We start from the raw sequence: 22,935 nt of genomic DNA, 5'->3' as shown, positions 1-22,935 counted from the left end.
AGAGTGCAGTGCATTGGACTATACAAGTCCAGTATAAAGCTACATTTTAAATATTCATTTGTTCACGCAGTTTGAGACATAACGTGTAAAGCTGAACAAAACACAAAAGGATAAAATGACAAACTAACCAGGATTAGTACCCCCTGCATAAATCTAAAATCACTACCCTCTATTTTCTACTTACTGCACTTAAAACCTCATCCCTGTGCCCTTCTACTCCGCCAAATATTGCAACCAGTGTATCTGTCTGAATGTTCCACAGTCTCAGTGCATGATCTGGTATAAAAACACAGAAGTTAACAAGTTAACCTTTATGCATTTGTACCTGAACAAAGTCAGTTTAGCCAGCACTTTCAAGAAGAGAAATTCCATGTTAGTATTTACAGTACACCAAGTACATTCTCAGATTACTACAAGTGTCAACAGTATTCAAGCTGTGTGTTGTTACAGTGTCACTTAGCACATCAGATATAGAAAGAAAGTGTTTTCTCAGCTCCCCATTACAATGCCAGCTGTCATGTCAGACAAATTGCACTACTTCCTCCTTCTCTACTCTACCCTCGTCTTTCAGGTAATGTTACAAATGTTACAAGATTTCACCATCTGGTATTCTCTGGGAAGTTACACTTAGACATACAAGTTTACAATAAGCAAGAATCATGCAGCCTAGACTTTCAAAGTTTCAACTATACACGTATATAAAAAATAGTTAGGAAATGTAGTGTCCTACAGATCAGACTGTGCATGAAGTTAGCTACAGAAATTAATTAAAGTTTCCTGTTCTTGTTCAGTCTTTTCCATAATGTTGTACTACTGAAAGCAGCTTTTAGTTTCTGAAATACTCATGGTTGATAATTCTTGTTATAGAGCACAGGTGTCAAACATATGGCCTGTGGGCTAGAACCAGCCTGCAGAACCATGCCATCCACTCCTGGTGCTGCCCCTGGGTCTGATCACAGCCACATGGGGCATGGCATGGGGCAGGTCTGTGAGCCTGATCAGGCTCACAGACCTGGTCTTCTTCCCCTTCCCCTGCACCCTCCAGGCAGAACCCAGAGCAGCTGAAACAGGCACACTGTGTGATGCAGTCTGGACAAAGCAGCAGCCACGGTGCACTGCACCACAGGTGGTGCCCATTTTTGGACATGCACTGCACATGGTGCCTGCTCCAGGCAATCAGAGACTCATGCTGCATACAGTGCAAGTCTTGGACTGGCTGGAGCAGCACCATCTGCAGCGTGTGTCCCAGAGCTGCTGGGGAGGCCACTGCATGCATTGTGGCTGCTGCTCCAGCCAGACTGTGCCTCACATGGTGTCTGTTCCAGGTGCTCTGGGATCTGCGCTGCATGTAGCACGGGTCCCAGCCTGGCTGGAGTAGCTGTCTGTCAGGTATGCTGGGGAAGAGAATGGGGGAGGGAGTCTATGCAGCCAATCTGGCCCACAGACCAGCCCCATGCCGGATGGGGCCAGACAAGTTTAACACTCCTGGTTTAGAGATTATGATTGGCTGGACATTCTAAATAAAATTCATAAAGAGCCCATATTAATATCTACATTTTCTTTCTTTCACTTGCACCAATTTTACCTAGATAAATGCCAATAAATTAAACAGAGATCTACTGACTTGCACTGGATTGACAGGAGGCTGAAACCAAGATTTGTTTTTTCTAATGCTGAACAATATCTGCAATGTTCTCATCTCATCACTAGATGTCAGGGCAACTCAGCATATAAATAAATAATTTAAGTCATCCTTATCCCAACGTTCCAACAATGCCCAACACCGGCTTGCTCAGCTGTGTTCCCCAATACCCATGTATTTTCCTTTCTACAAAGTGTGATTATATGCTGTCCTCTGGAATTCCTTCTAATGTAGTCAGTGGGTTTCACATAAATGTAAAACTAAAGAGGTTAATTTGGTCTAGTTTCAAGGGTTGGGGTGGGGGTGGCAGGGACTCATTTTTAAGTCACTTGTCAACCTCTGTGTTTTGGTGGGTTTCCATCAGTTTCATTCACATCCAGCATCATATGTAAAGAACAAACTCTAACTTAAGTAGATGATTCTTAACCAAAAAAGCTCATGTTCTCACCTTTGCTTACAGAAAGGAGGAGATTTGGATCCCTTGGATGAAATTTTAGTTCATTGATTGCATTTCCATGGCCCACATAGTGCTGGAACAGATTTCAGAGAAAAAAATTATTTCTGCCCCTTGCATCAATGTAAGTTTAGAACAGAAACTACTGTTTGCTAATTTGTTGAGGTACAACCTAAAGTTTGGGACTGTGACCACTCACCTTTATACACTGCATTGTAATGGGATTAATTATCCTAATAATACCCCTGGAACCAGCCACAGCCAGAAGAGGATGACTTGTATTGCTATCATAGGTCCATGCACAAGTATAAAAGTTTTCATCTGCCTAAGAAGCGCTATGTTAAGGACTAAAGGAACAGCTGCAGAGTTTTGCATAAGAAGTTTGAACAACACATTGGTGTAGGTCCCCGATTACGGTTTTGTGAGAGTGTCCAGAGGCCTGTACTCAAAGACTAAATATTTATTGATATTTCTATCAATATCAAATCTACCTTTCTCTGTAATACTTTTTTGTCATGCCCTCATTCTAAATTACACGTCTATAATGATGTATTTTGTCTGCTATCCCATCTCCTCCATTAAAAATACTCAGAGTAGGAATGAAACAAAGACCTTTACCAGTAATGATTTGGTTTAAGCTTTGGACTGCAAGCCAGGAACTGCCAGGTTTCAACCCCACATCTTATATCAACTGCTTTGATTTCTCTGTTGCTGAAAAGGAGTACACCACCTGCTTCATGGGGACGTTGCGAAGGCTGAACATGAAACACTGTACAATGTATTAGTTCTAGGAGGCTTCAGTTGATATGAAACAGGTGTAACATATCAATTGCCAGGAAGGAAGAGAAGATTTCTGGGCAGAGGCAAGTTTGTACCTATAGTGAAAAATGTACTTTATCACCAACAAATGTGCTCATAGTACTGTATCCCAGGAAATATATTCATTCTCTTTCCTATGTAGTCTCTCCAATTTTGGTACACTGAGGAGGAGTAAACAACTATTTCTCAGCTTAATCTTCTAAAATTATCTATAACAGATCATTTTTGGAGGATACATCAGCATCCACATAAGACTGCAATAAACGGATTTCTCCTTGGGAATGACATTCATATAACGTAACCTGGGAGGAAGGAGAAAAGAAAGAGTTGAACGGATTATTACTTTCACGTTAAATAGCATGTATTTACCAAAAGCAGCTGCATACTGATGTTCAAATAGAACATGTGATATGCATTTACTACACAGAGCCCACCCACTATCTGTCCCTTTGTGTCATGTGGAAATGGTGTGATGCAAACATTCATAGTGTCTTAACCTCTGCCTCAAGAAAGCAGTCTTCATGGTGGCCTTTCCCAGGTTTGTAACATGAAGCGTATTTCATACCTTAGAATAAGTTAATACATCTAGTTCTAACTGGATTCCAATTTTAAAAAGCAACTGGTATCTAGTTTAACTTCTCTTGTATAGAAACGTGGCTTGTTTCATTTCTTTTAATTAGTTTAATTTAATGCTTTAGTTTAGTGCTTATAAAAATTGCAAGAAGGATGACCTTGGAAAATGAAGAATTTTCATTTATTCATAATACATAAGATGCTCCAGATGCTCTCCAGAAACAAATTATTTCTGAAGCTGTAAAGATGTGGAAGCCTGTTAACTAAGAATCCATGAAAACATAGGCTACTAATCTTTAGGTACTGTCAGTAGCTGACACACTGAAACTTACATAGATTCCACTCCACATCTCTTAGCCCTTTTTACACAGTACTCCAAAAGCTAGACTTCAGGGGAAAAACATTTGTATCTCTACTGTTTACATCAGGGGGTCAACCTGCAGCACACGTGACACAAGCACAGGCATCCTGTGCATGTGGAACGCAGCAGACTGGGGAAGCGACAGTGGCAGATAGGGTGGCGGGTAGAAAACAGAGTAGCAGATTGGGCAGAGATCACAGGGCACGAAACAGAAAGCAGAGCAGCCAACTAAGCAGAGGAAGGGAATCAAAGAGGCATTTGGGGAGGGTACAGGGCTACTCTGTGGAATGCCTATTAAAAAGGCTGGCCCCCACTGGTTCCCACAAGTGAAGAGGTTTTAATAAAACAGATAACTGTATTCTCAAATAGCTCAAGTGTACCATCACACTACACTCTACTGGATTTGTTTTTCTTGGGCACATTTACAAACTCTGGGAGAAAACAGACACACCATTTCACAGCACAGTATTTTAACACAAAGCATAAGTAGAGTGACTGGAACAAGAAAGAGGAACTGGCAAACAAAGACAACCACAGGGGCACATCAGGTACAAATGGAGTCTGTTACTCACTCTGTTGCTGCCTACAGTGGCAAAAACTAACGGGTCACCTTCCTTACTGTGCCAGTTAAACTGCACTCCAAACAAAGGCTGGCCATGGTCCTCCTGTAAAGGAAAAGCCAAATCAGAAATGCAAAGGGACAAAGATCACAGACACTTGTTTCTAAGAAATGAAACTCATTCCAATAGGGCAAACTAACTTACTTGGTGCAGCCTCTTCCCACACTGCTATGTTTGCATATGAATTTTATGAACATTTTTAAAAATTTGTATCACAAACTCTGTTGTCTTAATGCCAGTAAAGCAGGGGTGCTCAACTCCTGGCCAACAGGCCACATCAGGCCTGCAGAGCCCAGTCATTCAATCAGCAGGCATCTCCAAGGGCCTGAAAATTTGGCAGCATAGGAACAGTGACAGCATTAATTGCTGCTCCCCTGCTTCTGAATTTCTGGACTTCTGAGGAGCTCTGCAGGCAGACAGTGTGACCCTGTAAAGTTAGATTGGGCATGCAGGGCTGGTGTGGCATAGGGCCCAATCTGGGAGGGACCCAGCTCACGAACCAGCCCCACACTATTCATCTGGTCCAAGGAGCTGAAAGCTTGAACACCACTGTACTAAGGTACATTCTATTTCTCTGGCATTTTAAAAGGAAAGAGAAAGTATTTTGTCTAATGATTTAAGACTGAGACTGATCATTAGAACTCCCAGGTTCTATTTGTAGTTTTTGATATCTGCTTTTGTCATGTGACCTTAGAAGAGGCAACTTGTGTCTGAGACCAGAAGCCCACAGTCTCTAGCTGTGCCAGCATAGCTATGGTGGCAGAATCCTGTAGGAAGACGCAACATATACCTGCAGAAGCGCTTTTTCTGACTCTTTAGCCACAGCACCCAGCTCTGAATGACAGGTCCTCTTCCATCATAGCTATTCTGAATAGAGAACACAGTCTTCTGACACCCCCAACCAATGTAGCTGTGCCAGCAACACTTTGTAGTGTAGGCCAGATTACATCTACATGAATATTTCTTTATACTAATACAACATACATCCAGACTATTAGTCAAATCGTAGTATAAGGTATACAGTATAAGGTGTATCAGAAGTACAGGTAAAAACTATACGGGTTATAACTGTCCATAACAGGCACAAGCAGACAGTAGCAGCTTGTATGTCCTACTTTTTAACTAGGCAACTATAATGAAATAGTAGAGGTTCCCAGTATAAACATGGTGATTATGTTCCTAGCTACAACACCTCTGTGAAGTTAACAATTAAAATAGATTTCCAAGCATTTGGTTGAATTAGGACAGAACTGCCAAATGTTAAAATAACTGTGCACAATCTAAATCTATAAAAGATACAGATACACTTATAACAAATCTTAAAAGCTAATAAGACAATTGATGCTTATAACCATCTTGGCCAACCCAACTAAGGGAAAAGGACCCAGACAGCATGGAGGTCCTACAGAACACCCTAGGTGAGGCCTGCCTTGGGATGCCACCAAAGGGTGATGTTTAAGGGTGCCCTTCAGATGGCCTTTCTACTATGGTTCTTTTGAATTTCATGTTGTGTTTCTTGGGAGGGAGTTTTTTTGGGACAGCCACAGACCCTCTGTTACTCCCACGGAAGATGACCTGGGAGTAACGCTGAGGGGACGAACTCCCATGGGCCTGAGGCAGGAGAATGGGAAGCGGTTTCCTATGCCTAGATGTGCATGTGGGTTGGGAAGTACAGTTAGAATTGGCTGCAGCGTTTGCTCGTATGAGGCAGGGAAGCAGTAGTGGGAAAGAAAGACAAAGACTCAAATTTTCACATTTTGTGGTGTACTTTGCAGAGTCTACTATTGTTCCTTATCTGTGGGGTATTTATTATTTATTTTAAGTGGCCTTGAGGCTTCCTGAACAGGGCAAATATAAATTTAAAAAACAATATAAGTGGTGACCAAAATGGATGTCCTTTAATAACTAACAACCTGGCTGGGGTATTATGATCCCAGCACTCATTTCTGCCCACGGCAGGGGGTCGGACTTGATGATCTGTTCAGGTCCCTTCCGACCCTAGGAACTACAAAACTATCTAGTCTGTATTTCCTTAGCTTGTTAATGAGACCGTCAGGAGACTGCCAAAAATGTTGCTAAAAATCAAGCTCTTTCACATCCACTGGTCTCCCCTCATCCGCAGAACCTATTACCTTATCATTGAAGGAATTCAGCTTGGTCAGGTATGACTTGTTCTGCATGCATCCATGCTGGCTTTCCCTGATAACCCTATTCTTTAGGTGCTTCACAATGGATTACTTGAGGACGTGCTCCATGATCTTTCAAGGTATTGAGGTGAGGCTGACTGGTCTGTAGTTCCCCCTGGATCCTCCTTCTTCCTCTTCTTAAAGATGGGCACTATACTTGCCCATTTTCAATCATCCAGACCTCATCCTACCATCATGAGTTCTCAAAGAGGATAGCCAATGGCTCTGAAATTACCTTAGCCAGCTTCTTTGGTACCCTTGGGTACACCCTATCTGGCTCTGCCAACTTGAAAGCATCTAGCTTCCCCAACATGTTCTGCCATTACTATAAGCTTTTTGTCTCCTTCCCTCTAAGGCCAACTGCACTGCCACCTAGGAGCTGTCATTATTTGTGAAAGCTCAAGTAAAGAAAAAGGAATTAAAATACTTCAGCCTTCTCTAACTAGATTGCCTCCTGCATCCCACAAGGGATCTATGGTTTCTCCGGATTTCCTCTTACTTTTGACATACCAATAGAATCCCTCTTTATTCCACTTTCTATAGAATTCATTTTGGGTTTCAACTTCTTGAAGAGACTGCTGTCTAGTCGAGGCTGGTCTTGTGTTGCACTTTTCATTCTTCCACCATTCGGGATAGCTTGCTCCTGCACCCTTCAAAAAGCCTCCTTAAAGTACAGCCAGCTCTCTTGGATGGCTTTTCCCTTCAGGCTTGCCTCTCATAGAATCCTACACACTAAGTCCCTGAGTTTACTAAAGGCTGCTTTTCCGAAGTCCTGTGTCCTTATTCAGCTGTGCGCCTTCCTTCCGCCCCATAGGATCTTGAACTCTATCATTTTGTGGTTGCTGTCACCCAAATTACCTTCCACCTTCACAGTCTCAGCCAATTCCTGTCTGTTTACATACATGTTACACATACACACACATATTGATCAATCAATAGATATTTTTAAAAGATGGCCAGACAACCTACAAATGGGTGCCCTTAAACAGGAATGCCAGCATCTCTCCAGCACAGACAAGCCACCAAGGTGCTGCAGAAAATTAAGCTCGCCTAGGTCACCACTACTTAAAGGCAAGTCATACAGATCAATTGTTCCCCATTCTGGTATTTGTTCTGATTGCTAAAAAAACAAACAAACACAAAACAACACATTTTCGAAAGGCTGTGCATCTATATCACAAGTCACAAAGGCAACCCAAATGACCACACTTCAGTCAGACCTATATACATAAATACAACCATAAAGGAGTTAAATTAGTCAAGAGAGTTTCAATGGTGATAATCAGTTTGTAAACATAAGGTAGTTTGACTTTGCTCCTGGTTAGAGTAGGGGAAAATTGCAGAAATAACACCCTGAAGCAGGTACCAAGACCAAAACTATTAACATCACCCAGATACCAAGAGGGGGCACATGGATAGCTAGCTCTATAATCATGTCAAGAATCTGAGGTTGACTTCAAAGGACAAATATGTTTTATACCCTTGGTACTGACATTAACTCAAAAAACTGCTGTTTTCTGAGACTCACACATTCTCTCTAAAAAGAAAAGACTCTAGTGCATATGCATGTGTACTGGGATTATTTATTTCTTAAACTTTGAGTCTATACACATACCAGTTCTCACTTCCCACCACATCCTAACCAGAAAATGGAAAAGATTCTGGTTACCTTTATAGAATGTAAATAACTAGTTTGCAAAAAGTAGCGTAAGACTAACAGGAAATTAAGGCTGCTTTATTTGGAAAGTTATACTTCCTCGTTTTCCTGGCACTTAAGCTACACCTAAAGTTGCCCATACACCAAAGTTGGAAAAACATTTTTAGAGTAATGTTTTTTTCAGAATTAATCATAATGATTTTACATCCAGAGCAGTGAAGAATGAACACAACTGAAGTTTTCCTTAAGGACAAACTGGGACAAAAACAGTAAAGATGATAGGGAAGGAGAACGGGAACATTTTATTCCACTGGATAATAACATAAAATTCAGTTTCTTTAACTTGTTGCATTGCTTTTTCATTAGAGTACAAGAGATGTACTCCCAAAGGTTAGTAAATCTCATACCAAGTGGTACAAACTGCTTCCCAAAGGGTCATGAATGAAGTTTCCAGATCATATAGAATGTTTAATTATGATCATTTTGACTGCATTCATTACCACAATACTGCTCAAAATTGCAGGATTAATTTGGAGCAAGAGATTCCCAACCTCAAGGGCTCTATAGCTTTGTCAGTATACAAGTTTCTGTTGTGCAGTCCAATGAGAATTAAGAGAAGTCTATTAAAAATTATCCTGCTCAACACCACTCAAATTTTACCTTGATAATTTCTTACATTTTGGCTCTCCTTACACAGGATCTTTCCTTAGAGCCAACTCTAAGTCACTGAGAACCTTTAAACTGAGTTCAATTAGCTTTTGGTTAGCCCTCTACTCATTTTTTAAAAAAATCTGGAATGCAATAACCTCCTTGCAGACAGAAAAAAACCTGATTTCAGAAGTATAATTACCAACACTCAAATTCAAAATTCAGAAGCTATTAAATGAATGGGGGTGCTGACGCCAATTTTGGAGCATGACTTCAAACCACAGAACTCAATTTATGGACACAATTAACAAGAATTGTTAGAACATCAGTTGATCCTTATGGATAAAAAACATTCAGTATTTCCCTTCCTTCCCCATACCAAATATTTTCAGAAGAGCTTTTAAGTGCCTGAAACTGAAGAATATAGATGAAAACTAGTAAACAGACATAACTGAAGCATGACAGAACTCCGTTCAGTAGCTTAGAACCAAAACCTGCAAACATTTTGATTAATCCCAGCATGAGCTTCAATACTTACAGATTTTAAAATGAAAACATCCCTCAGGAAGAGTAAGACCACAGAGCAGCATCATGCAAACAAGACAGAACCAAAAGGAACAGACTGCTCAGTCTTCCAGTCCCAAGACCATCAGCTTTATCCCCAGGGAGCACATGAAGAGGATTTTACAGCTGTTTTACAACAAGCAAGACATTTGTTTAAACCACCATTTCCATACTCACCGCATCTGATACACAATGGGCACCACTACCATCACCTACCGTACATCATCAGTTTAAGGCTTATTTATACATACCTTGAGACTATTTACACATTTGAAGGAGTATTTGCACTTCTTCGATTTCCATTTGCCTTTTCCCCAGCTTTTCCTCCCTGGTGCATTGGGGGTGTTTGTAGGGGTGTCGGGGCGCTCAGTGTTAGTACCGCTTTCTATACTAACAGCATCATCCTGAAAATAATTACATTGGATTGACATTAGTAGACATTAGCACCTAGCTTGTAAAAGCGACAAGTTTTCCAGTACTTGAACTTTTCCAGCATGCAATACTACAAGATCAATCCTCAACTCTTCTATGAAGTAGCCACACGTTCGCCACATTTTATAGAAAGGGGTAACTAAATCAGAGAGATTGGTGGTCTGATTTCAAAGCTAGTGAGCAACTACAGCTCCCACTGGATTTAAGTCTCAGAGGGTGCATCTACATGAGATGCTACATCGCCGTAGTGACAAGCTACGGGGGTGTAGCGTTGGCAGGCGGGCACAAATCATGACGCTGACACTACTGCACACTAGCAACAAGCTACTGCACAGTAGTGCCAGAAATGACCTGTGCGGTGCCAGGACTGTGCAATAACGGTGGTTACTGTGCAGTCATTTATTATTTGCTTCAACAATCCATCACGTGTAGACGTGCCCAGTACCTCTGAAAAATGAAAGGCTGTAAGTGAACTCGCCAAGCCATGAAGGGATTTACCCCTTTTCTGGTCATCTCCCTGCACCCCAAAAAAGGTCCTCAGAAGCTCAGCTTCATTGGGGTAGGCTTCACTCTGAGTCTTTGCAAATCTCTGCCCATTTCCCAGTTCCACCCCCATTTAGCCCTCCACCACAAATTCTAGTCAGAAGCTATCCCAGGTCAACCCAAGGAAGATAATTGATGGATATGTCTCAAATCTTCACATATTTCTCAGGAAACTTACTTTGCCAGCACCGGGAACATTTTCCTGGTACAAGCTAACCAGCAACATCATCTGGTACAGATGTTGGTACCAAGTAAGAGTCTTTATTCTGGTATAAGCTAGATGCAATACCACATACAGTCACACCATCATCAGCATAATCATTCCAGTACAGACAACTTGTGACAACAACCAGCTCAGATATGCCAAGACAATTTTTTAAGGATACACCGTGCCTTAGAGAGACAGTGAGCTCCCAAGAAGCTTTGTCTGTTATTCTTAGAAGTGGGAGTCACCCTTTTTCTCTGATGGGCCAAGTCCTCTGCAGCTCTGGTCAGAGAAGCAAAACCCTTGGGGTCATTCCTTACCTGAAGCTGTCCCCAAAACTGTATAATAAGCTAACCACGGAAGTGGATGCACGTGTGGAACGGACAACAGAAAGGCACAAACAAGACAGAGCACACTTGCTAGCTCCAGGTAATGGCTACGTCTGTTCAATTAGTAATACTATTAAGGTGGAGCCCACGATACTAGGCATCATCCACGTACAAAGACATGGCCCAATGCCCTAAAAAGCTAACCCTGAGCTCATACAAGTGTGACAAACTATAGGAAGGGGAAGACAAGAACAATGGTAACAAAGTGAGGTGGATTCATGGCTACATGCACAATTCGATGATTCCACCATCCACAAAAACTTTGGCAAAGTCACCTCTCCAACAGCTACTGTTAGTTCACTACTCACGAAAGATGTCACTGCAGAAGTCCGGAGGACTGAGTAAAAGAACTGAACAGCCAGGCAGGGAGCACCATGTGCACAGGTGGGCACACACATGGCTGCCAGGCAGCCTGGAGAGCAGCTCCCCACAGGTAAGTCTGGTGGGGGAACAGGGATGGAGGCCCACATAGGAAGGGAGAGGGAGTTGGGCAGGGCTGGGACTGCTGCTGCTGCCCAGCTGGGGTGGTGCATGGGGCTTGAGGCTATGCACACCTACAGAGCCTCGGTGGGGAGCGGAACAGAGCCAAGGGCATCTCGTCTAGGGGATGGGCGATGGGTCTGGCTCCCCACTGCTGCATACACTCTCAAGAGAAGGCATGGGGGGCATGTGCTCCCTCTCACAAGATTTGTACATGGGAGGGGTTGGGGCAGACTTGGGCTCCCTGCCCTGCTGCCCTTCTCCAGGGCCTCTGCAACCCACTAGGCGGGATCCAGCATGGCAGAGCAGAGAGGGGCTGGGCGGGGAAGCTCCTTGCTGCTGCGAGCCCCATGTCACCCTAGTGAAGTACCCCCTGCCTGTCTGGCAGCATCTGGGGGGGTACCTGGTGCAGAGTTGTGCTTATCACTGTTGTAGGGCAGGCAGAGGGCACCTTGCCATGGCGGTGTGGGGCTTGCAGTGGCACCGAGCTATCCCAACCAGCCCCACTCTACCCTGCCACATCAGGTCCCACCCGATGGGTCACAGAGGCCCCAGTGGAAAGCAGCAGGGCAGAGAGCCCAAGCCTGCGGCAGGAAGCCCGCACCCAACAAGAGAACCACTACATTATATACTGAAACTTATTCTGTGGGTAAAGCCCAAGCTTTTGAGTGACAAGAGATATAGTAGACATTCACTCATTAGCAAGATTAATTAGACAGACTGTTGAAAACTGGGGACTTTCATGAGTTATACAAATGAAGGAGAGTAAAGACAGTGTGTCTGTGTCATGAAATGCATATTGTTCAGTTACTTTGACAACTGTAATTTAGTTTAACTTATGATAATTCATGAAGTACTTTAGAAGGTCTAGGCATTACAATGCTCTGTAAAATAGCCTTGCTTTCACAAAAAAAAAGCCTTGATTCTCTGCTCTGTAATCTAAACCTTACTCTATTAAGCTGTTGACATTTAGCATCCATTAGACTTTGCTGAGAGTTGGAGAACAGCTTCATGTGACACAGACACTATTGTGCAAGGTCTTACAATGTAAGATTTTTAAGTAAAGCCAAGAGTCACCTGAGCTGCATGCAATAACAGTTTCAAGAAAAAGCTTCCTACACAACATTACACATGCTTTCCCCCCCATATAAAAGACATTCAAACTGTTCTCTCTCTTCCCTCCCACATTTACAAGCCAAAGACAAATATTAAAGCTAACAATAAGACCTGTAAAAGATGTAAAACACTGTGTATTTAACAGTTACAAAATTAAGTTTTCTGTACTCTGCTATACAGAGAGCAAGCATGCAAATCAGATATCAGGGGAACTGAAAGCCGAAGTACAGAACTCAGCAAAGATGATAAAGATCAAATATAAGAAAATGTAACAGGCTCTGGCTAATGTTTTACTACGTTATGATTCATCATACAAGTCATTACTGTATACCATGTCTCACAGCTACCAAAGACAGTCTCTGCTTCACTGAGTTTACAATACCAAAACCTTTAGCTTTTACTCTGGCAAAACTCCCTTCAAATTCACTTGTGTCAAATACAAGTGCTGTCTTTATTTGTTGCAGTTTGCTGGCTCTGAATGACCTCTGCAGGGGGTCTGCCCACTGCCTGATGGTCTGAGCTAACTGAACAGGAACTACAAGATTTTATTTCAAATGAGTCAAAATACAAGATGGTACATCTGGAAAAGGAAACATTAAAAAGCTTTATAAAAGAGTGAGTCTGGGAGAGAAAAGAAGGAAGCAGTTTAAGAGTTGGGAGAAGACTAAAGAAAGGTGGAATCAGGGGAGAGGAGGAGGGGCAATCTGGTGAGGACTGAATACAGTGCTAGAGATCAAAAGAATGGAAATAAATACAGGAATTGAGCTTTTTGGACTCCTGAAGGTAAAGACGGAAACTAAAATGGACAAAGGCAAGGAAGCCAACAAAGGATTTGCGGAAGACAATGGATTCTTGCAATTATTGGAATAGTAGGAAAGGTCACACACATTGTCACACTTTGACAATGCAAGAGAAGCTGAAGGGGATCCTACAGCAGCGAAAGCAACTGACAACCAAAGCACAGAACAGATTTTTAGGAGTAGAGGCCGTAAAGGGAAAGAAAGTGGGGTGGAAAACAGAGATCTGTGAGCTCCTTAAGCAGCCCAGAAAACAATCCAGCACCTCTTCAGGCTCTTGGATGCATCAACTCAAATGAAAGCTATTCCCTTAACCCAATCAGGATGCTAGGGCACCTCTTTTTGTGTCTGACACAGGAACATCATCCCACAAGCCACCCTTATTAGGGCCTTTGTGGGTAAGATTATCCAACAGAGCTGGCTGGTCCCAGGTCCCTGGCCACTATGATGCAAATCACACTGTTAGAATTAGTTAATAGGGACGTGCAAAACACCATCATTTCATTTTGATGTCCGCTTCGCCATTTCAAAAGGACAGTGTTTCATTTCATCGTTTCGTCTCGAAGCACTGTCCCATTTCATTTCATCAAAATTGTGTTGTTGTTTTGACTCGTTTCAACGTTTCACCCATAGGCTATAAAGGGGATTGATGCCTAAACCATTTTCATTTGTTGCCCGATTCAGATGCAAATTGCAGGGATGGTAGCCCCTTCCAAGGGCACAAAGCCTGCCAAGTTTCAAGGAGATAGGTGCAGAGTTTTATCAGAAAATTCACCTCCAAGTCTTGGAAACAAAATTCATGACGCTTGCCGACAGTAGCAGCCTCCTGTCATCTGGCGCACAGATCCAGGGACCTGCACCCCTGGGAGGGCTGCAGGGCTGTGCTGGACTCCTCCTGGGGGCGTGGGTCTCTGGATCTGTGCCAGACAACAGGAGGCTGCCACCTGAGATTGGCGCTGGGCACAGCCCACATCCAACACCAGGGAGGACGGATGCTGCTGCTGGCCCCAGGCAGCAGCGGCAGCCTCCTGTCATCCGGGCGCAGATCCAGGGGCTCGTACCCCTGGGAAGGCTGCAGGGCTGTGCTGGACTCCTCCCAGGGATGTGGGCCCCCAGATCTGTGCTGGATGACAAGAGGCTGTTGCTGCTGCTGCTGCTGCTGCCTGGGACCAGTGCTGGGTGCAGCCCACTCCCAGCACTGGGCTCCATGGAGCGCAGCCCTGGCTCTGCCTACCTCCCGCTGCTGGGCTGAACTCTGATCAGCTCTGCCAGCCCCATGGAGCTCAGACTGGTGGTGGGAGGCAGAGCACAGCCCCGGCTCTCCCCACCTCCTGCTGCTGGGCTTTGTTCCGTGGGGCTGGCGAATCATAGAAATCATAGAAGTAGGGTCAGAAGGGACCTTGTAGATCTTCAAGTCCAACCCCCCACCTAAGCAAGAGAAAAACGGCTCAGAGGACTCCAGCCAGGTAGGCATCAAGCCTCTTCTTAAAGACTGCCAGGGTGGGAGCCAGCACCACTTCCCTTGGAAGTTGGTTCCAGATCCTAGCCGCCCTAACTGGGAAGTAGTTCTTACGGATGTCTAATCTAAACCTACTCTCCAACAACTTGTGGCCGTTATTCCTTGTCATGCTACAGGGTGCTAGGGGAAATAAGATCTCTCCCAAACCCTTCTGGTCTCCCCTAGTGAGTTTACAGACAGTCACCAGGTCCCCCCTCAGCCTTCTCTTGTGAAGGCTGAACAGGTTCAGGTCCCACAGTCTCTCATTGTCGGGTCTGCCCTGTTGTCCCCGGATCATGCTGGTGAACCTCCTCTGGACCCTCTCAATGTTGTCCACATCCCTCCTGAAGTGGGGTGCACAGAACTGGACACAGTACTCCAGCTGTGGCCTGACCAGTGTTGCACAGAGGTGGAGGATCACCTCCCTGGCCCTACTTGAGATGCACCTGTGGATGCACGACAAGGTCTGGTTAGCCCTGCCAACCGTGACCTCGCATTGTCGGCCCATGTTCATCTTGGAGTCAATAATGACTCCAAGATCCCTTTCTGCCTCTGTGCTCTCAAGAAGGGAGTTTCCCATCTTACAAGTGTGCTGGTGGTTACTACTGCCCAAGTGCAGCACCCTGCACTTGTCAGTATTGAAACGCATCCTGTTTTTGTTAGCCCACCCCTGTAACCTATCCAGGTCTTGCTGCAGTCTTTCCCTCCCTACTAGCGTGCTCACCTCGCCCCAAATTTTGGTATCATCAGTGAATTTAAACAGGTTGCATTTCACCCCGTCGTCCAAATCGCTGATGAAGAAATTGAACAGCGCAGGCCCAAGGACCGAGCCCTGGGGGACTCCGCTGCCCACTTCCCCCCAGGTTGAATATGACCCGTCCACCACCACCCTCTGAGTACGACCCTTCAGCCAATCTGCAATCCATCTGACTGTGTAGGCATCAATGCCACAGTTGCCTAGTTTTTTAATGAGGATGGGGTGGGAGACGGTGTCAAAGGCCTTGCTGAAGTCCAGAAAGACTACGTCCACGGCGACACCTGCATCCAATGCTTTTGTGACCTGATCATAAAAGGCAATCAGGTTAGTCTGACATGACCTGCCCCTAATGAAACTGTGCTGGTTGCCCTTGAGCATCATCCCTGAAGCCAGCCCATCGCAGATGTGCTCCTTGATGATCTTCTCAAAGAGTTTCCCTAGGATTGAGATAAGACTGACGGGCCTATAGTTGCCCAGGTCCTCCAGCTCCATCCTCACAGCCAGCACAGCCCCAGCTCCATCTGCTTCCCGCCTGCACTCCGATCAGCTCCACCAGCCCCATGGTACGCAGCCCGGTGACGGGAGGCAGAGTGCAGCTGGGACAACTCCCTGCATTCTCCCCCAAGTGCCACTGCCATCCCCTTCTCCTGCCTGATCTGCTGCTCTGCTTTCTGCCCCCTACCTCATCTGCCACTGTGCTGCCTGTCCCCTCCCCAGTCTGCTCTGTACCAGGCTGCCAGTGCTACTTGGGCTGCAGGTTGGCTGCCCCTGGGCTGAAACAGCAAAATTGTATGTGTTTGTGGCCAAAAACTTCAAAGAAAGTTGTGCTGCGGAAACGAAGGGTTAAGGATCTGAAACAAAACTGTTGAAGTGATGAGTCAACTTTTGACAGTTGTGGCCTCTTCAGCAGGTACAGAAAGTACATGTTCTTCACTTCTAATGTTCCCTTTTGTTCCACGACTAGGTCATCCATAACTGAGAAACTGATGTAAATCAGAAAACCAGGAAAGCTTGGGTTTTTTCTTTAACCGATGAATCAAAATTAGGTATGAGGCTGAGACCTTAGTTTTCAGATCTTGACTGTCATGGCACTGCCTTACAAGGGGACAGAAGCAATAGTAATGTTAAGCCTACAGAGTCTAGTTCTGACACCCAAGTGCCCCACGTCTGATACGAAAATTTGTTTCAAAATGCATGACCAGGGTTGGGGAGCTCTCAGGATGAGGTTCACATCACGCAACACACAGGAGTGGGCATACATACATAAGGGAATTAATGGGAGATGCTAAATCCCACCGCACCCTCTTTCAGGTTTAGAAGCTTGCCTAAAGACCCAAGCTATGTTCTGGAATTCACAGTCCGAAACACTCTGCTGGACTTAAGTGCCAAAGTTGGAAATGGTATCCAGATTGTAGCCATACTGATCTAGAGGCAAAAGGAATCAAAACTCATGGCAGAGATGATATCTTTTATTAGACCAACTAGATATTTGCAAAAAAATTCTTTATTTGCAAGCCTTCGGGCACAGGCACCCGTCATCAGGTGCAGGAGATTGCAAAGATATGAATTTTCATTTCTACCTAGAAGAACTTTTACAAAGTTGGAAATGGAAGTCTGGCATGTCCTTTTCAAAACACCTGCTGGATGAGAGAGGTTTTAGGTACCACCTTCAACATAGCAATCTAGTGATTACAGCATCCACCCAAGAAAGGGGAGACCTGAGTAGAAACTTGCATCACTCACTAAGGAGTTAACCTTTTAACCCAAATGGGAGACTCTTGGTTTTGTGGCTGTGTCAATGCATCTCATGTCTCAGGATAATGGACTGAAGCCCCTAACTATCTCCTCCCACCTGAGCACCTTCTTCACTTAACTGTAGAGTTGTGCTTATTCGTGCTTCGTCTCTTTGCCACAAGGCATCATGTAATGTGTTGTACAGTAGAGTGCACCTTCAACTGGAGGAGTGGTGAGTGCCTTGCCCCTGACTTGATTGTATCTTGTGCATCAGGACAGTTTTAGGAAGTGAGAGCCTGGAGTTTGTACATGGTAAAACTGAGGCAGGCACTGAACCTTGATCTGCTACTTTCTGCAGAAGAGCTCTAACCACAAGGCTATATATATTTAAGGTGAGCAACAGCATCACCACCTCCACTAGTTGTGTTTTGGAGTGAAAGTGGCTGAGACTGCAATTACTCGCTGTACTCCTTCCTGTCAGTATGTAGGTGTGCTCAAAGCAGGCCTATCAGATTGGCATCTTCAGTGGGCTTGGGCCTAGTATAAAGATCCCAAATGGGCTTAGATGTGAGGCAGTCCTGCCTACATGATGTCAGTTCTGGACACATGGGGATTTTGTTCTTTGCCAAGTCCTTTTTCTGCCTAGGAGGTTACAGCGAGGGTTAGCACTCTTCTGAGGAGTTTGTGAAGAAGTCCTCTTTTTTGTGCTTCTGGACCATCATGACCAGAAACAATCAGTTCAATTTACAGAATACAGATGCTTCTTTTATTTAACTAATCAGTTAGTTTTACATATTAAATGGGATTCAGTACGGCTCTTTTGTGTTGTATCTAACACTTAACCTAGTTTTAACTAATAAAAAAATAAATTAAAATGCAGACAATCAGCATTTTAATTGAAATCAGATTTCCACCCTGAAGAAGCTTTATGAACATCCCAAAACAAAAACGAATTGTTTGGCAAGTAGGTAATGATGAACAAGGTGATTATTGCATTTTATTATGTTAATATATATCAATCTATTTCTAAGCTGTATAACTGCTCAAATGTATACTTAATATATCCTTCAGGTCAGTAGAGACAAGTATCAAATTGGTACAGGTTATATTTAACTATCAATACCTGCCTTAATAGTTATCACCTACTGAGAATCTGTCATTCTTTAGGAAAAAAGAACCAAAAAGCAATGAATAAAAATAAACAGAACATGATTTCTTAGATATCCATATATTCCTTGGCACTTATATGTTTCTAACTTTCTGGTCGTTCTTTCACATGTTGCGATCTGAGAGACATTTCCATAGATTTTAAAGTTAATTTCCAAGATCTCAGTCTTACAGTGACCTCTGTTTAGTCTATTTGTAGCCCCTTGCAGGATGGAGAAAGAGAATACTTACTGATACATTTTTCTACAAAGGTCAAGTCAAAATTTATTGTAATACTGCACTGAAAAAAGTGTTTTTACAGAGATGTAAGTACTTATGCACGTATACAATAAAACATCACTGTCAAACTCAATTCCTCTGCATGGCCTTATTTGCTTTTCAATCAACTACTAGGGCTGTGTGAAATGTCACTGAGTGTTTCATTTCGAAGCTGTTTTGGTGTGTTCTGAGCTCAAAACAGCAAAATTGAAACAAAAAAAAAAAAAAGCACTGAAACAGCTTCAAAACATTTCGAATTTTGAAGCAGCCCGGTGGCAGGAGGCAGGGGAGAGCCAGGGCTGCGCTCCAAGTGGTTCTGCAGCCCCATGTTGCTCAGCCCGGTGGGGAACGCAGCCCTGGCTCTCCTCACTTCCCACTACAGGGCTGCGCTCTGATCAGCTCCACCAGCCCCATGGAGCGCAGCCCTATGACAGTCAAGGTCTGAGAACTAAGGTCTCAGCCTCACACCTAATTTTTATTTATAGGTTAAAAGAGAAAGCCCAAGCTTTCCTGGTTCACATCAGTTTCCCAGTTATGAATGACCTAGTCGTGGAACAGAAGGAAACATCAGACGTGAGAACATATTATTTCTGTACCTACTGAGGAGGCCACAGCTGTCAAGAGTTGACTCATCACTTCAACAGTTTTGTTTCAAATCCTTAACCCTTTGCTTCAGCAGCGCAACTTTCTTTGAGGGTTTTGGCCACAAATACGTACATTTGGCTGCTTCCGCTCAGGGGCATCCAACCTGCAGACCGAGTAGCACAAGTAGCACTGGCAGCCTGGCAAAGCGCAGACTGGGGAGGGGACAAACAGCCCAGTGGCGGATGGGGCAGGGAGCAGAAAACAGAGCAACAGATCAGGCAGGGGAAGGGGATGACAAATGACACCTGGGGGAGGATGCAGGGATAAGCTGTGACACACCTGCCCAAAACAGTTGCCCCTCGCTGTTTAAGACGGTGCTAAGGAAATTCAGGCCTTCAGCCAGGCCTATCTGATGTGCCACACACAAGTATACATGCCCCTACACACACACAATCCTTTTGGGACCCTGCACCATTGCCACCTGTCACCAGCAGCCCTGCACACACATGCAGAGGGCCCCGCCAATCCCAGACTTCATGTCTCTACCCTGCCCTTGTGGACCCCCATTGCCATTTCCCCCCAAAACACAGAGCCCATGGGCGAGGACCGCCCCCCGCCTATGACACCTCTGATGCTGCCCCCACGTGGCCGCCCGCGGGCCTGTTCCACTCAGAGCGGGGGGGGAGGGGTTCCTGCCCCCCACCCCAATGGATGCGCCTGGCCGGCCCTGGGCCCCTGCGGCCCCGCAGCGGAGGGAGGCCCGAGGCCGCCTCCAGCCCCGCCACCGCTGCCGCCGCGCCCCGCTCACGTTCTCGTCGCCGGACAGGTCCCCGGGGTTGCTGTTCTCGTCGCTGCTCAGCTTCTGCTTCTTGGCCGGCATCTCGCTGCCCGCGCCCGCCGCCGGCGCCTCTCCCCGCTCAGACATCTTCCCCGCCCCCCGCCACGCCGCCGCAAAGCGCGCCCGGGCGGGCGAGAGCATACACGCTGCCGTAAAGCGCTGCCCCCCACCTTTGCGCCGTGTCGTAACGCGCAGCGGCCACACTGCGGAAAAACCCCCACCCGCCTGCGTGCAGGGGCTGAGCAGCTTTAGGCGGGGCGGGAGGGGGGCAGGGCTGTCTCGGGTCCAGGGAACTCGGGTTCATATGCACGTTGTCATGTGCATTATGGCCCATCTCCAGGTCCAGCTCCTGCAGCCCCTCTGCCAGTGCTTGTGGGGTCTCCTGTTGCTGGAGGAAAGACCTCCCAAAGCAAGGGGGAGAAGTGCCCGCCACCCTGAATTGGGCACCCGCATCTGAAAATAGCCACCGGCAGGTCTATTCTGCAAAATGGCGAGGGGCGTCATCCCGCAGCACCTGCCATTTTCCAGTTTAAAAAGACACTAGATGCTTTGTTAATAGGCCCCAGGGCCTCAGGCCAGGTTATTGTGTTTCAGGTGGAAGTGAAAACTCATACAGCTTGGTTAGCAGGAGTTAAAAAACAACTGGCAGGGTTGTGAAATAGGAGCTTAGTGACCAGGAGCAGCGAACTGCAGAGTGACAGAACAAAAGCTGGCTTCCTTGCTGCAACCTCAAGACCATTCAAAAGAAGAGAGGGTCATTAATGCCTGTGGAAAGAAGAAATCTAAAGTGTATCAGGGTGTGCATTCACCAGGGCACCCCAAGGGAAGGCAAGGTTGAATGGTCACAAACTGCTAGATGACTGTTTTACGTTGGACATAAGGAAAAACTTCTTTACCGTCTGAGCCTCCAGAGTCTGGAATAGACACCCTCCCCCCAGAAGTGGTGCAAGCACCTACTCTGGATACCTTAAAAAAATGCTTCAACGCTCATCTTGCTGGAGCTGACTTCATGCCCCTGGGGCAGGGGGCTGGACACGATGATCTCCCGAGGTGCCTTCCAGCCCTAATGTCTATGCAATCTATGAAATCTATGATAAATGATAATAAGCCATGAAATCAAGTGACTCCCACATGACTCGAAATGCTGCTGCCGCTATCAGGCAGTTGGTTTTAGACTTCAGGTGGAGAAGGAATCAAAGCAGGGTGTAAATGCACCAGTGCACTCTACCCCCATGGATCCACCTCTCCTAAAGCCAGTTTCATTGTCACCTAAAGAAACTGGGTCGTGTTCCCTGATCTGGTCTCACCCCCTGGGATGTTTCTGCCACGCACGCTAGCAGTGGCATAGCAACATTGCTGTTCTTACAATTCAGCATTTGTGACTTGTGATACGTACATGGCTCTAAACCCCCACCTCCAGGATTCATGTAATTTTAAACCATTAGAGTCTCAAAAACAATGGTAATCTCAGCTTTTCTTTTCCTTAATGTGACGTTTTAACCCAAACGGTTGCAAAGCAAAGCTTGGCAATGCAAATCCTAAAGAGCCCAACAAATAAAAGAGCCCAACAAATAAAAGAGCCCAGCGCATTTTAAGTTTCATCATTCCCACACCACAATAATAGGGGACTGACTTAAAGTTCTTGAACACTCACGAGTGACCCCATTGTATTAAATTTCACACTAAAGCTATCATTATAGTTCAGATAAAAAGAATTTTTACCAATCCCAGGAGATAAAAATAATCACACATTAGAACCTAGATGCTCATGAGACAGGACTAAAGATGAAATTAAAAAACCACAATGTTTTTTTTGAGCAAGGCTTCTTAAATTTCCTCTGCCTGTCTCCAATGTGAGTGTGCCAATACAGTCTAAGAATCCAAACAGAAATGCACGTGCAAACAGTGCTGTCCCTCCAGCCAGAATTCCCCGTGCCTTTTCTCCTAGACTTCCTACCTCCTCTCCCTCTTGCCACCCCTCTCTCCTCCCATCCTTAGACTCCCACAAATCCTACTCCTCCCAGGCAAGTCCCCATTTCTCTAATCCCACAGGCCCAGGCGGGTCCTACACCTGACCATTTCTAGCCTGTAGGGAAGCAGGTACCTCTGGGCAGGGATGGGCAAAATACACTCTGTGGGCCAGTTCTGGACTGCCCAAGGGACTTTATCCAGCCCACAGCAGGTCCCTGAGCCCCATCCAGTCCAAGCATGTGGGGCAGCTTGGGCTGTGTCATGTGTGACTGATCATAGAAAATGAGGGTTGGAAAGGACCTCAGGAAGTTATCTAATCTAACCCCCGGCTCAAAGCAGGACCAGCCCCAACTAGACATCCCAGCCAAAGCTTTGTCTAGCTGACTCTTAAAAACCTCCAGGGATGGGGAGTCCACGACGTCTCTGGGTAACCTGTTCCAATGTTTTACTACCCTCCTAGTGAGAAAATTCTTCCTAATATCTAACCTAAACTTCCCTTGCTGCAACTTAAGACCGTTGTTCCTTGTTCTGTCATCTGCCACCACTGAGAACAGTCTAGCTCTAGACTGAGGTGAAAAAGGTATTGAGCACTTCAGCCTTTTTTGCATCCTATGTCACATTGTTGCCTCCCCCATTCAGTA

At 45.3% G+C, this 22,935-nt stretch overlaps 1 protein-coding gene across 1 annotated transcript in view; it reads right to left on the bottom strand.

Annotated features, from left to right (window-relative positions):
- EED (embryonic ectoderm development) overlaps nucleotides 1-20,415 on the bottom strand; it is a 26,711-nt gene extending 6,296 nt beyond the window's left edge. Inside the window, exons 1-7 of the mRNA XM_019525265.1 lie at nucleotides 20,294-20,415; nucleotides 9,776-9,928; nucleotides 4,422-4,514; nucleotides 3,152-3,217; nucleotides 2,296-2,421; nucleotides 2,091-2,172; nucleotides 185-276 (exon numbers count right to left, since the gene is read on the bottom strand). Coding sequence (XP_019380810.1) covers nucleotides 185-276; nucleotides 2,091-2,172; nucleotides 2,296-2,421; nucleotides 3,152-3,217; nucleotides 4,422-4,514; nucleotides 9,776-9,928; nucleotides 20,294-20,410 — 729 coding nt within the window. The 5' untranslated portion in view covers nucleotides 20,411-20,415. The remainder of the gene's footprint in view (nucleotides 1-184; nucleotides 277-2,090; nucleotides 2,173-2,295; nucleotides 2,422-3,151; nucleotides 3,218-4,421; nucleotides 4,515-9,775; nucleotides 9,929-20,293) is intronic.
- Between the last annotated feature and the right edge of the window lie 2,520 nt (nucleotides 20,416-22,935).

Source organism: Gavialis gangeticus, unplaced genomic scaffold (assembly GCF_001723915.1).
Source record: "Gavialis gangeticus isolate Ggan-Ray unplaced genomic scaffold, GavGan_comp1, whole genome shotgun sequence".
NCBI classification, from domain to species: Eukaryota; Metazoa; Chordata; order Crocodylia; family Gavialidae; genus Gavialis; species Gavialis gangeticus.
This window is presented reverse-complemented; position numbering and strand designations above follow the sequence as displayed.